The 14985-nt window shown below is 32.0% G+C and overlaps 1 protein-coding gene across 13 annotated transcripts in view; it reads right to left on the bottom strand.

Moving 5' to 3' along the window:
- Positions 1-2235: 2235 nt before the first annotated feature.
- Positions 2236-14985, bottom strand: part of LOC143052938 (tight junction protein 1-like) — a 107397-nt gene continuing 94647 nt past the window's right edge. For 12 of the 13 annotated variants that reach the window (XM_076226104.1, XM_076226108.1, XM_076226105.1 and 9 more), the window contains 5 exons: positions 14562-14705; positions 13103-13237; positions 9616-9827; positions 8700-8843; positions 2236-6830 (listed from right to left, as the gene is read on the bottom strand). In XM_076226104.1, coding sequence (XP_076082219.1) covers positions 6727-6830; positions 8700-8843; positions 9616-9827; positions 13103-13237; positions 14562-14705 — 739 coding nt within the window. In that variant the 3' untranslated portion in view covers positions 2236-6726. The remainder of the gene's footprint in view (positions 6831-8699; positions 8844-9615; positions 9828-13102; positions 13238-14561; positions 14706-14985) is intronic. The other variant, XM_076226107.1, reaches the window with a different exon arrangement.

Genomic DNA, 14985 nt, shown 5'->3' with positions numbered 1-14985 from the left:
ATACTGAATGCAATGATATTGGACATGTTTTTGGGGCCCTTTATAGCTTGCTATTTGGTATGAGCCAAGGCTCTGTGTTGAAGATCGTATTTTGACCAATAATGGTTCACTTTAATAAATTATGACTTGGATGGAGCGTTGTCTCATTGGCACTCATACCACATCTTCTTATATCTATATAGAGTTTTTCTAGTAATTAAATGACCTTACATATTTGTATTTCTTTCAAACAGGAGATGATGTTACAATAAATCTTAAAAGTATTTTTTTTTTTGTAAAGGTCTGAAATTTAAGGAGATGTAATATGATAGCCAATGAGACAACTATCCACCAAAGACCAAATTAACTTTTTCTTTGGTTTTCCTTGCACTTGACTTAGATACAACTGTGTTGATAAACACTTGACAACACCTTCAGTTGTATCAAGGAGGTTATATTAGAAGATACAAAATTAGCATCCCCAGGATAGCAGTTCGATCAGAGAAAAATGATGAAATTATAAAGAAACCGACATGTTTATCACCCACTTGACATGGCCCTCTGATGTACCGGGCTGTTACCGCGAGTAGTTCGTGCTATTAGATAAATCGCATATGTCACTTGATTGTTATCAGTGACAGGGTCATTAAAGTTCAGGTGTATTTTTAGTTACAGTGCAGTGCATAGGTGTTTAAGATTTGGAAAAAGATTTGACGCGCAATTTCAAAATCAACCGTCTGTCTACGGTGAAGAAGATAAAGAAATGACAAAGTTATGAGGGTTTAAAGGAAAGTTAGTGAGCGATTTTTATTCAACACTACATTGCTTTAAACAAAGATTTTCGCTTCACCTGTCAATTTCTGCTTATGAGAATTGGCAGGTAATAGAAAATATACGAATATGCAAAGTACTTTAGTTTAGTTACGGTGACCGGTAACGACCGGAAGGAATATTTGCAATTGAAACATAGAGAAATTTATCGGGAACATCGTAAAAGTGAATTTCTGTTATGACTATTGATATTAACATTGACGGCAATGAGATGGATATTCGTTTTATTTCTGTTGGTAATGATTTTACTTTTAACATAACATTTTAATTTTTAATTACTTAATGAAAAATATCACAATAAATCTGATAAACATTTCAATAATTGTATATCCGGTCAGTTTATGACACCTCGGGTTTTTCCGTTCTTACTCGGGTGTGTAATTAGGAAAAAATCTCCCTCTGTGACAGATTCGATCTCAACTAATTAATACCCACTTACAGAAAAGTCGGTAACATTGTATGTGTAATTATCGTCTTTCGTCCTCTCTACTTCTAATATAACCTCCTTGGTTGTATGGTGTAAGAGGAGTGAAATAACAGGATTTTTTAAAAAGGGAATATATTTTTTTTTTACTGGGTCATTATTGTCATTCATAATAACCATGGATATAAAATTGAGAATGGAAATGGGGAATGTGTCAAAGAGACAAAAAAAAAACCAAAGAAAAGAAAACAGCTGAAGGCCACCAACAGGTCTTTAATACAGCGATAAATTTTACAACCCGAGGCGTAATGTATGTATGTACTCGAGATTCCGCCAATTTAGACGCACCCCTTGATTGACTGCAAGGGTACAGCGGATCCATGTACACTCCCTAAGGATTAATGGAGATGTGTCCTTTACAATATTATCCCACCACCAGAACAGTCCCCACCCAACACCGCCCAAGGGAGCGTGTAGGACACAGGGAAGTCTGTTATTATGGTGGAGGAAGCCGAAGTACTCGGAGAGAACCACCGGGTCACTCGGTGGAAACAGACAAACAGTAGAGATATCAGAAGATTGATCTCCAGGTCAAAGTAGGGGACAACTTTGACCAACCGAGGCCCCCAAAGTACCCATTGTAGTTTAAACTCCGGTGTGGGTACCAGAGATGTGTGTGAGAGGGTGAAAATTACCCTTCTGATGTAATGCTTTTGATCAAAGACAAGAGTTACTCGGTGACGAAGTGGTATAATACGCAGAACCACTGTATCCCTAGCCTATAAACAAAGGTTGTAAATTCCATTCTAGAACGTAGCAGTCGTGTTTGAATCGAATCTTAATTGACTAGGATTATTTACGGCTGGTGGTTTTCTACTGTCACTACGGATTCCTCAACTAATAAAAACTGACCACCAAGAAACAGAATAATAGTTTTTAAAGTTGCATTGATCTATCCATCTAAAAATAGGCAAGGAGGGAAAGGGTAAAAAGAACAAGAATTATCTCTTTATAAATTTTATTAATCATGATAATATGCAGTTAACAATGGTTTGGATAGGAATAATGAACGGTAGATGTACAAATCACACTTTATAATGATAATACCAGTTAGTTATCCTAGATAAACAGTTTAAAATGTATTACCATCAACTAAGACATAATATATTGTTGGCTAAATATACTATTACCAGCTGACTATAATTTAACCATTTAGCATACCTGCCAACTCTCTTGTAGAATTATGTTGCCCCCCCCTCCCCCTCAGCTGTCATAGTGTTGATGCTTTTAAATTTGAATAGAAAAAATGAATACAAATGTTGTAATATTGTCAAAACTGAATCCCAATGAAATATTGCCAATTTTTTGAAAATATAATGCTTTTTTCCCTATAAATGACAAAGTCATTGGAAATCAGTAATTGCCCCCTAAAATGCACTTGATTTTCCTTCTTTTCCTTGCTATTTATTAACTGAGTACCATAATGTCCAAACACAGAGAAGGTTAACTGTAGGAAAATGGTAAACTCTGGAGTTTATTCCCCCCTACCTTTTCCAAAGAACATAAATATACTAACTGATATCATATTATAAAGTGAAACAATAAAACTTTATCTTCTTTGTATAAAACTCTATTTACAATGTTATACAACTAATATAATATCACTTAAATGTAAAACTTGTAAGAAATATAAACTTTTGTATAAAGCACAACCATGGTAACAACATAATAACAACCAATCAAAATTAATTTTAGATTTTGTTCATAATGGCAGACATATGTTGCAAAGGAATACAATACAACCTAGAATAATTACTTTGATAATAAAATGTATACATAACTTATCCTAAAATTAGTACTGTATTTTTTTTCAAAGAAGAAATTATTATGGCAATACATTGATAAAACCATAGGAATCTAAATATCTGGCAAAAATTCAAAATAAAGAGGAGGAAACATCCGTAAATCACTCATTTATTCATAAATCTTGCTTAATATTATTATTTTAGCAATGAATACAGATATTTCCATCCCTAATTTATAAAATGAAAAGTTGAACTTTTCAATAACACATTCAACACAAAGATATCCCAGGAATAAAATATTTGAAAATAAAAACAATTTTAAAAATTTACAATTCAAAATATGTTCTATGTACACTGTATGTATCTACCATTCTTAATGCAACTTATAAACAGCAGTCTACGTTAATACTTTGGCACAAACAAATAAATCACATTCTTAATTCAGAAATTTCTGTGATGTTTTTATTAATGTTAAAATTGGAACAGATTAGGTATTGCATTTTTTTTCAAATAACATAGTTGTACACTGTATATCAAGGAAACACAATAATTTATTCTTAATTTTTAAAGATTAAAATAAAAAAAATCCCCCCTCCCTCATATGGAAATGGAACAAAAATAGTTTGTGAATTTACAAATTTTAACATATCTCCCCACCTTAACTTCAGTGGTAGTATTATGGATACGAACAATGTTTTACACAAGGGCATTTGTTTCTTGTATATATAAGATCTAGTCTAACATTAAGTATTTTACAATCAGAATTGTAAACCGTGGCGGATTCCAGAACTTTTAATAAGGGGGCTGCTGACTGACCTAAGGAAAGGCCCTCCTCAGTCAAGCTTCATTGATTCCCTATATAATAAACAAAAATTTTCCCACAAAAGAGGAGGCCCGGGCCACTCCCTGGTTTCACCAATGGTAAAGCACTAAATGTGATCCAATCTTTTCTGAAATTCTCAAAAAAGCCTATTGTGGTAGATATGGTTTTACTTTGTAGGAAAAAAATAAGTTAGAAAAAATGTAATTTTGTTTAAATACTCAAATCCATGATTTATTAATACATGTTCCATTATTCCTGACAGAAACAATATACAAAGATGTACAATATCATATGGGCAGAATGACAACTAATAAGTAAAGGACGTGTGTATATATGGAGAAATGAAGAGGGTGAGATTATGCAGGTATTTATGTTTAGGACTTTTCCTTTAAAATGGAACAGAGAAGGGTAGGAAATGAGTTTCAGAATTTCTTCCAGATCAAGAGATTTTATTTCTGAAATTTTCATACATCATGTATTTTTTTCAAAAGTCAATGATTTGGATTTTAAACAAACTAATGCTCAAGTACTGGGTGTAAATTGCAGGATAGAAACAATATGTACATTGTCAGAAAATAAAATGTATATTTACTCGCTACAAAACAGGAAAAAAGCGTAGTGAACCTTACTTTTTGTCCTGTTTCTAAAGTTCTTTTCAATAAATTATATATTTCCGACAATGTACACATTTTGTATATATTCTGTAAACCAAAAGAAAACCCACGTCAAACTTCACTTTCTTCTATCCCTATTCTCATTATAATGGAATTGCCCTGAAAGAGATAAATCATCTAGCTATGGGTGTAAATATACTGTTCATATAAACTATCAAACTGAACTACTAAATGTATTGCTGCAAAATATGTATTTGTTCTTTAACTGAGTATTGTTGCTTTGATAATGAGGGGAAATAACTCCCAAAGTGAAAAAGGGAGATAACTCCCAAACTGAGAAAGGGAGATAACTCCCAAAGTGAAAAAGGGAGATAACTCCCAAACTGAATTAGGGAGATAACTCCCAAACTGAGAAAGGCAGATAACTCCCAACCCCTGAAATCATTTTACAATGAGTCAATATAACAATGCATGTAAAGGGGGTAGTGGTGTAATATAAAAAAAAAACTCTGTGGACAATGATAGTCATATAAAAAAAACTAAACAAATTTTAAACAAATCTCTTGATCAAATCTTTTGAAAACACAATCAAGACATAAAATAATTTCTTGATCAAATCTTTTTATAAACACAACCAAGAAATAAAATAATGAAAACCAAACAATCTTCACAACCTCAAAAAAAAAAGTAACAATTCACTCACTTAAAGTAAGCTGTTTACAAATTGATATTCATTATCACATCTTTAAACAATTATAATGTGGTATAAAATCTTTTGACCTTAAATCTTATTACATACTGTAAATTCAGATATTATTGCTTGCATTTATTATTGCGATTTTGTCATTTTAGACTAAAATGCGATTTCAATTTTTGCGATATTCAGAAAAATCCTGTTTGATTTAAATTAAGCATTTTTTCGCAATAATAAAACCATCGCAATAATTTCTAATTACATAATTAAGATTGTTGCACTCAAACTTCATTACACCATAAACATTGTTGAACCTAAATATCATTACAAAATAAACATTGTTGTACGTCAATTTAATTACAAAATAAACACTAGTTAACTTAAATTTCTTTATAAAATAAACCATGTTGACTTTAAATTTCGTTTACTAAACAATTTTCATCTCCTGAAAGTCTTTAATAACATTTTGGCACTGTTGTTTGAAATGTGTATGTCATTACATACGATACAAGAAAACATATAGATAATTATTTAGGTCTACTTGTGCAAGGTTGGCACTACACAATTAGGGAAGAAAAAAAACGATAAAAAATCTTAGAAAAAAGTTGGTAAATTGTTTACACTTATTAAATATTTGTTACAATTAATACAGTTATGACATCTTAAATATACTCTCAAATAGACCCCTTGTAGCAATAAGATTCATTTGAAAACATAAAACTGTTGTGACACGAAGATATTTTTAGCTAAAATTATTTAAATGTATGATATCAATGTAGAAAATAATATACACAATACAACATTGACTAGGATCTGGTTTGTTCCTTTCCAGCTGCCTGACATCTTATAACAGTCCCTTCCTCATACAACAATTAGAGTGATTTTTTCTTTCTTACAAAACAATCATAGTGATCTCCCCTTACTCAGTCAATAATCAGATTTGTTTATTAATTATCTCCCGTTCCACATACAACAATCAGATTTCTTTTATGAGAGTGATCTCCCCTTCCTCATAGAACAACCATAGTGATCTCCCCTTACTCATACAACAATCAGATTTGTTTAACAATTATCTCCCCTTCCTCATAGAACAATCATAGTGATCTCCCATTACTCATACAACAATCAGATTTGTTTAACAATTATCAACCCTTTCAACAATCAAATTTAGTTTATGAGAGTGATCTCCCCTTCCTCATACAACAATCAGAATGATCTCCCCTTACTCATTAAAAAAACTGATTTGTTTTAAAATAATCTCCCCTTCTTTATTCAACAATCAGATTTGATTTATAAGAATTATCTCCACTTCCTTATTTTTCTTTATAAGAGTGCTCTCCAATTCCTCATACACCAATCAGATTTGTTTAAAAGGAGCTATCTCCCTATTCCTGAATCTGAATTTTTAAAAAGTTCAGGTTTCCCTGCCTCAATCTAAATGTTTTATAAGAAAGGGACTGATATATACGCAGTTTGCATCATGATCTATTTATAGAAATCAGCTGTATTTTTCACTTTAAACAAAGCGTCTGTTCCTCCATTAATGATTGTCTTGTTCAGAAATGATCTACGAGTACCGAGACTTTACTTTTACCGACCCTTCCTTGTGTTACTCCTTCTGTACCAGCCAAGTTCATATTCTGCCACTGTGTTGGCTGACCTGTAAATAAAATCAAAGAGCTTGTTAGCACTGTGAACAAATGTTTCATTCTTTTGTTGGATAAACTGTAAAAAAAATGAAAGAGCTTGTAAGCACTGTGAGCAAAGTTTTCATACATTTGATGGATGAACTGTAAAAAAATCAAAGAGCTTGTTAGCACTGTGGGCAAAGGTTTCATTCTTTTGTTGTCTGACCTGTAAAAAAAATATCAAAGAGCTTGTTAGCACTGTGGGCAAAAATTGCATACATTTGTTGGATGAACTGTAAAAAATCAAAGAGCTTGTTAGCACTGTGGGCAAAGATTGCATTCATGATTTGTTGCCTGACCTGTAAACAAAAATCAAAGAGCGTGTAAGCACTGTAGGCAAAGGTTTCATTCTTTTGTTGGATGACCTGTAAAAAAATCAAAGAGCTTGTAAGCACTGTGGGCAAAGATTGCATACATTTGTTGCCTGACCTGTAAAAAATTAACGAGGTTGTGAGCACTGTGGACAAAGATTCCATACATGTGTTGGCTGACCTGTAAAAAAATCAAAGAGCTTGTAAGCATTGTGGGCAAAGATTGCATACATTTGTTGCCTGACCTGTAAAAAATCAAAGAGATTGTGAGCACTGTGGACAAAGATTCCATACATGTGTTGGCTGACCTGTAAAAAATTCAAAGAGCTTGTAAGCACTGTGGGCAAAGATTGCATACATTTGTTGCCTGACCTGTAAAAAATTAAAGAGCTTGTTAGCACTGTGGACAAAGATTCCATACATGTGTTGGCTGACCTGTCAAAAAAATCAAAGAGCTTGTAACCACTGTGGGCAAAGATTGCATACATGTGTTGGCTGACCTGTAAAAAAAATCAAAGAGATTGTGAGCACTGTGGACAAAGATTCCATACATGTGTTGGCTGACCTGTAAAAAAAATCAAAGAGATTGTAAGCACTGTGGGCAGTGATTGCATTTATGATTTGTTGCCTGACCTGTAAAAAATACCTTTAAACTAATGATGTATACACAGTATTTGAAATGACAAGAAAGAAAGAAAATTTGTGTTTTGTCTAATTTTTTTTTATTTCAGGGCAAAACATCGACAAATATTTCTAAATCAAAAGACAACCATGAAATTGGTTAAGTTTTATGATTTAATTGATTAAGTGGCTTTTAACATCACAGTAATATAAATAAGTTGATTTATCATTTCTGACACCGTATTAAGAATGAGACATTTAATAACAGCTGATCTTCACCTCCTTTTTTGAAATGATGTTACAAAGATGATGTGATGATGGAAAAGGTAAATCAATTGGAGAGTAGTTACTTATTGAGACTATAAGATGCATTTATTACTCACAATTTGAGTGGTGACTCATCAAGTCACTATTTGGAAGTTGTTACACATAAGGGAAAAGTTACTTACCTGAAGTATCAAATAGACTTATAGTGTGTTTCTCTATATTGTGACTTTTCACTTTTGTTTCAGGTTAGGGTGAAGGTTGGTACCTATTAAAACGGTTAAGTCCGCTGCCTTTGATTGCACCTGTTCTAAATCAGGAGTTTGATGTTCAGTAGTTGCCTTTGTAAATGTTGTTTATAAGTGTTTTTAGTATTTTATATAGATTAGACCGTTGGTTTTTCCATTTAAATGGTTTTACACTACTCATTTGGGGGGGGGGGGGGGCTTTATAGCTTGCTGTTTGGTGTAGAAGCCTATACTTTGACCTATAATGTTGTTTTTTTTACAAATTTTGGAAAGTTGTCTCATTAGAACTCATACCACATCTTCTTATTAAAAGCAATTTACCAGTCATATGGATAGACTAAGGCACAATGGGGGAGATGTTAACTCACTCAGGCACAGTAAGAGGGTAATTACTAACCTGAAGGAGAATCACTGGACTTTAAAGCAAATGACCAACTCTCCGGATTGACTGAGGCACAATGGGGGAGCTGTAATTCAACTGGTAGTAGAAATTTCAAACCATGAGGTCCACACATCACAAGGGGAGATAATAAGGTCTCACCTGCAAAAAAATTTTATTTAAACTAAACATGAATTCATAACTTTGTGTGCACAAATAGAAAATTTTTACATCTTTCGCAGATGCTGAAAATAAAATTCTAAGCATAATCCTATGTTTTATGATTTGATTGGTACTGTTTATCGCCTGTTTTTAATTTATTGTCACCTACTTTTGGCAGTGACACTACCCAAATCATACTTGATCTAAGTTTTGTGATAAAAAGCATCATGTATAAATTTCATAACATTGAGTTGAGGCAATCTTTAGTAAGAGAACAGAAACGAAAAATTTAGCAATTTTTTCATTTGTAAAGGGACAGAACTCTAAAACGGTAAAACGTTATGCCACTAAATTCGAACTTGATCTGTGTTTTGTGGTTTCAAGCATTGTGTATAAGATTCATAACATTTGGTTGAGGCAAACTTCAGGAATGAAAATTTTCGAAATTTTTCCATTTGTAAATGGACAGAACTCTAAATCGTTAAAAGCGATGCCAACTTTATTCAAACTTGAACTGATTTTTTTAGTAAAAAGTATTGTGTTTAAGTTTCAAAAGATGTAATTGAGGCAAATTTTAGAAAGAGAACATTGTAAAGGGGCAGAACTCTAAAACAGTAATCAGTGTTTTGTGGTTATAAGCATTGTGTCCTAACATTTAAATGTGTGGTTTGTCATTTTTACAAAATTAACAAAAATTTGTAATCTAACAAATGATAATGAATCAATGATAAGTCTATGTTTTTTTCTCTCTATTTTGGGGGCAGTTACCTACCCTTTTCTTTATCTAATGGAGGAAGTATATTATTATCACGGCAGACTTTGAAGTAGATTTCCTGTTGTACTCCCTCTGGGATGGCACCGGCTGGAATGACGATACTGACCCCTGTCTCTGGAGATTCCAACACTCCTCCCTGATGGTCAAATGACCCCCTCGCCGTGGCAACCACTGTATGATTCTCATCCAGCTGATGGTCATTTTTAAATCTAAAAAATAATATTTCAAACAATGATCATAGAAAATACCCCTGCTCCCAAACCCCCCCCCCCCCTAGCAATCCTTTGACCTGTACCAAATCTCAAATATCTGGCCATTGACATAGAAAAAGTAATCTTTCTATAAGAAAACATAGTTCAAACAATGCAATGATATACAAATGTTAATTTACACCACAAGTTACTAAACTTTCAGAGATTATTGTAAAGTTCTAATTTGAGAATAATACGACTGAATGAGTATCCCAATAATAAGAACCCATGCAGATTTTCATAATAATAAATTTGTGTTTTTTGTCCATTGTTCATAATTACAATAATTTCTAAAGTTACAGTACTTATTGAATAATAACTGTGCTTTGTAAAGACATTTGATACATTCAGATATCTAACAATAAGAAAATAAAATCAACTTTTTCAATCAATGCAACAAGAATTTCTTAACGATTAATCATACTATAATAATTCTAAATATTGAAATAAAAGTGCCTAAGGATAAACTTAGGTGAAATCAAAAAAATATCATGAATTTAAAATTGATATTATCAGAATTTAGTTAAGTTACAACATAAGCTAAAAATATTGATAGGCTATTGAGCTTCTTTTTGAAATATTTAATTTTTTTTTTAAATGGTGGGAAAAAGGTGATTCTTGTCTTTTTCCTTATATTTGCATTGGTATTAGTCATTTAGTATTATTTAGGTATAAAATAAAATAAAATAAATCTTGAATCTGCTTAAATGGTTTTAAATGACCTTTTTTGATTTATTAAAGTCCTTTACGAAAAGAAAAATTGGTGTTATGGATCAAAATATTTTACTCTGTATCATAGGAAAAAAAACAAGGACTTCAAACATCTGACACAAATTCCTAAACTTCACCTTAGTAATCCTTAAAACGCAACAATCACAATGTATCCTCAGATTATTTATATATGGCCAACACATCTCTCACTTCACTTTATAAGCAAAACTCTTTATCCCAAGCTGTTATGTTTTCAAAAATGAGAGAAGCAATTTGGATGTTTGATGACTATATACTAGATGTGAGAATATTTCATAAAACTAGTAAAAAAACTCTGTTAAAGTTAATACAATAGCATTATACGTTTGCAATTGTCAAGTAGTTGTGTTTAATCTTTAAAAGTGAATTCCAGTATTCTGCAGTCAAACATGCTTAAAATACAAAGTAAAAGGCAGTGATTGAAAGAAAGATTTAATGTAATTCTGTTTACAGGGATTAGAATGCATGATCATAGTGGACTGTGGGTCCCATTGGAGTTTAATAGTAACACTGTATCATAGAGGTTCTCATTTGGATAAAGCTGGATTGATTGATATTTTGCAAGCATAATGCATGAAAGTCAAATAATTATGCGTGAAAATAGAACCAGGTGCTCCCCAGGGCGCAGCTTTATACGACCCAAGTGGTCGAACCCTGAACAGTTGGGGCAAATTTGGTCACAATATTCAAGCTTGATACTGTCTGAATTTGGATTGTGATCAAATTTTTGACATAATATAGCTTTTTGTCACAAAATTAATGTGGTCAAAGATCTAACAAACCTATTGCAAAATACTGTGCAATTAAAGATTTCTTCTTGAAACTTTTCAAAATTGATAAATTTTGAAAAAAAAATGAATTCCTTAAACAAAATGGTAAACAAAAAATCCCCCCCAACTTATTGAAACCCTCTTGGAGTAATAACCCTTAAACTTAAACACAAGTTATTGCTATAATTGTTTGGAAACTAGAAACATGCTTCTTTTTGGCCCTTTTTTGGCCCCTAATTCTTTCATACTTTTTGCAATTAACACAAAACTTAATCCCAGTCTCCCCTTTGTTATATGGTACATTGTGGTACCATTTTAGAGAGATCCATACATTTATTTACACACAAGTTATTGTCTGGAAACTAGAAAAATGCTTGTTTTGGCCCATTTTTGGCCCTTAATTCCTTAATCCCTTAAAATGAATCCAAACCTTCTACTTGTGGTTTTAAACATTGCGGTATAATTTCAGAGCAATTGAAATACTTGTACACAAGTTATTATCCTGAAACTTGAAAAATGCTTGTTTTGGGCCCCTTTTGGGCCCTTAATTCCTAAACGGTTCTGACCATCATCCCCAAAATTGATCCCAACCTTCCTTTATAGGTGTTGAACCTTCTGAAAAAATTTCATAAAATTCTATTCCCTTAAACTAAAGTTATTATCCGGAAGCCATGCAATGTGTCTTCAGACGACGATGCAGATGACGACGATATCATGCCATTATACGATCCCAAAAAATAATTGGGATCGTATAAAAAGAAGTCGGGCAGGACACATGAAACAACCATTATCATTACAATGATAAGCAGGATACAGGAATCTGACAAAACGATAATTGGGATCTGTGATCAAAAACTTCCCAATTAGACCCCCCATTATAATAATGAATAGGATTTTTCTGACTCAGAAGGAAGTAGATCAAAAAAATTATCTCTGGAAAAGTTGGTGGATTTATTAAGACTGTTTAATGGAATGGAAGGACGCTTGATTAAAATAATGAGAAGTGTATTTTATGCTGACCAAGATTCAAAGTCATAATCAAGGTTAATATAACACAACTGTAAATTCAGAAATTATTGCCATTTTTTATTATTGCAAAAAAATGCGAAAGGATTATAATCGCAATAACATAAACTTGCATTTTAAAAAATTTATTTCAGTTAAACAGGATTTTTCTCAATATTGTATAAATTAAAATTGCATTTTTAGTCTAAAATGAAAAAAATAATAAATACAGGCAATAATTTGTGAATTAACAGTAAACAGATTCTCAAGAAGTGGAAAACATAGTTCAAAGGTATATTGGACAAAGGAGAGGGATAATAATAACTTGTAATGATGGAAACAATTGACTAAAAAAGGGGGATAGGACAGTTATGGATTAAAAAAGGTGGATGGAAAATTATAACTTGCTTTTGTGGATTGGACTACTAGACTTAGATATCTGTACCAAAATTGACATCAAAATTTCAAAGCATCATGACTTTGTTGATGATCTGAAATCTTCTATCTTTTTTTCTTCGAAAAGTTAATTTTTGATTATAATAATGAAGATGATTGCTTATTTTGGCAGAACACAGTCATAATACAATGTTTGAAGCCAGCAGCAAACTTCTAAAATTAAAATTTCTGATTATTTCATCACAAGCCAAACATTACATGCACAAACATTCTGCAACTCAGACATAACATCTTCAGTTGCTGGGTTCTTACCCACTGATAACAGTTTCAGACTGAGGCTCATTCTCAGGGGGAGGAGTTTCAGCCTTGTCACATGACTCAACAGGAAGTTGCAATGCATTTTGGTTAGTAGTAGTAGTGCCTTCACCCGAAGATATAGGTTCAGAGCTATACAGACAGAAAATACAGTATAAAACATTTAAAATAATTTATAGAAAATGTCAGATGGAAATCTGTCCATTTAAACATTTTATTCTGCTAGTGTGTTTAAAATATTATACTTTAGATTTTACTAAGTGACCTGTTTATACAATGAAGACATACAAACAAGTATTTAAATAAAAAATTGTCACCAAAATTTGAATTCCATCCAACAATATCCCTATAAAATGCAAAGTCAGAAAAAAACAATGCTTACTAAATCTACTAGCAAACCTATTTTTTTTTATATTATGCCAAAAAATAACACATTGATTACTGTCCATAAACAATAGTGATCCTTTGAAGGAGGGAATTCCTTATACAGATACAGAAGCACCACGAGTCTAAGGTGTTTATATCCTAGGCATAGTAAGGACTGTAAAAAATGTCCTTGACCTAAAACTTTGTTCATTTTACCATAACATGAATTTTCATTTTTTTTAAATATCCTTTTTTATTGTAAAACAAGAATCAACATTCAATTCTATGACAATATAAGATATATTTATGATTAAACCACTTTTTGGTTGGTATACTTTGTTTTTTTAATGATTTTTCATTCACTCTACATGCTTGTGATGGAAAATTATCATCAGAAACTAAGACTACACATGGTGTTGTTAGTGTGAACAAAGTCAGAGCAAAATAACGAAAAACATATTATCAAACTCCAGAATTTTATACTGCCATCCACAGACAAATAGATAAAGAATATACATAATTAGACATTCACTGTAAAAAGCCATTCCAAAGCAGTCATATCATAGTTTAAACATTTTTTTTTAATTTGGCCTACAATGAAGCAAGGTTTGAAATAAAAGAACAAATAAAGAAAACCTTGTATCCAAAATTACCTTGGCCTTTTGGTTATAAATTTACCAAAACAGAATTAAAGAAAAATGTGGAACTTTAGCAAATATCCACGCACAAGGAGCTACAATGATATTCACACCCTATCTTTATTTCAACTTACACTTTATTTTATTTTCATGGTTTTTTTTCTGTTTTGCATTGTTAGATTGCTACCTCAATGACCTTGACTAACATTTATACTAAGCCACAATTACAAAACTTAGATTGTTTAACCTTTCACAAAACTTTGTATTGACATATGTAATACATTTTAGTTTCTTTCATTTGTACATTCTATAAAAAAATTGTTTTCCTCAACATGAAGAAGGATCACCAATCATTAGAATGTATATTGATAACTATTTGTGTATTCCCTCAATAATGCAGTGATATCATGTTTACATATACACATCTTTATTTGTATACCCTGTATATTTACCTGTAATTTTTCATGGGTCCGTTTGTTGACACAACAGGACTATGAGGAGAGTCTGATTTACCAAACGTTGATAACTGTGGTTTTCTGTAAGCTTCAAAAGCACTACCTCTGTCATCGCTGTCATTAGCATCTTGAGATCCTCCCCTATAAAGTAACATTTATATACTCTTGAGATCCTCCCCTATAAAGTAACATTTATATACTCTTGAGATCCTCCCCTATAAAGTAACATTTATATACTCTTGAGATCCTCCCCTATAAAGTAACATTTATATACTCTTGAGATCCTCCCCTATAAAGTAACATTTATATACTCTTGAGATCCTCCCCTATAAAGTAACATTTATATACTCTTGAGATCCTCCCCTATAAAGTAACATTTATATACTCTTGAGATCCTCCCCTATAAAGTAACATTTATATA

Source organism: Mytilus galloprovincialis, chromosome 11, assembly GCF_965363235.1.
Source record: "Mytilus galloprovincialis chromosome 11, xbMytGall1.hap1.1, whole genome shotgun sequence".
Taxonomy (NCBI): domain Eukaryota; kingdom Metazoa; phylum Mollusca; class Bivalvia; order Mytilida; family Mytilidae; genus Mytilus; species Mytilus galloprovincialis.
Note: the sequence above shows the minus strand (reverse complement) of the source record. Positions and strands in the feature narration are given on the sequence as shown.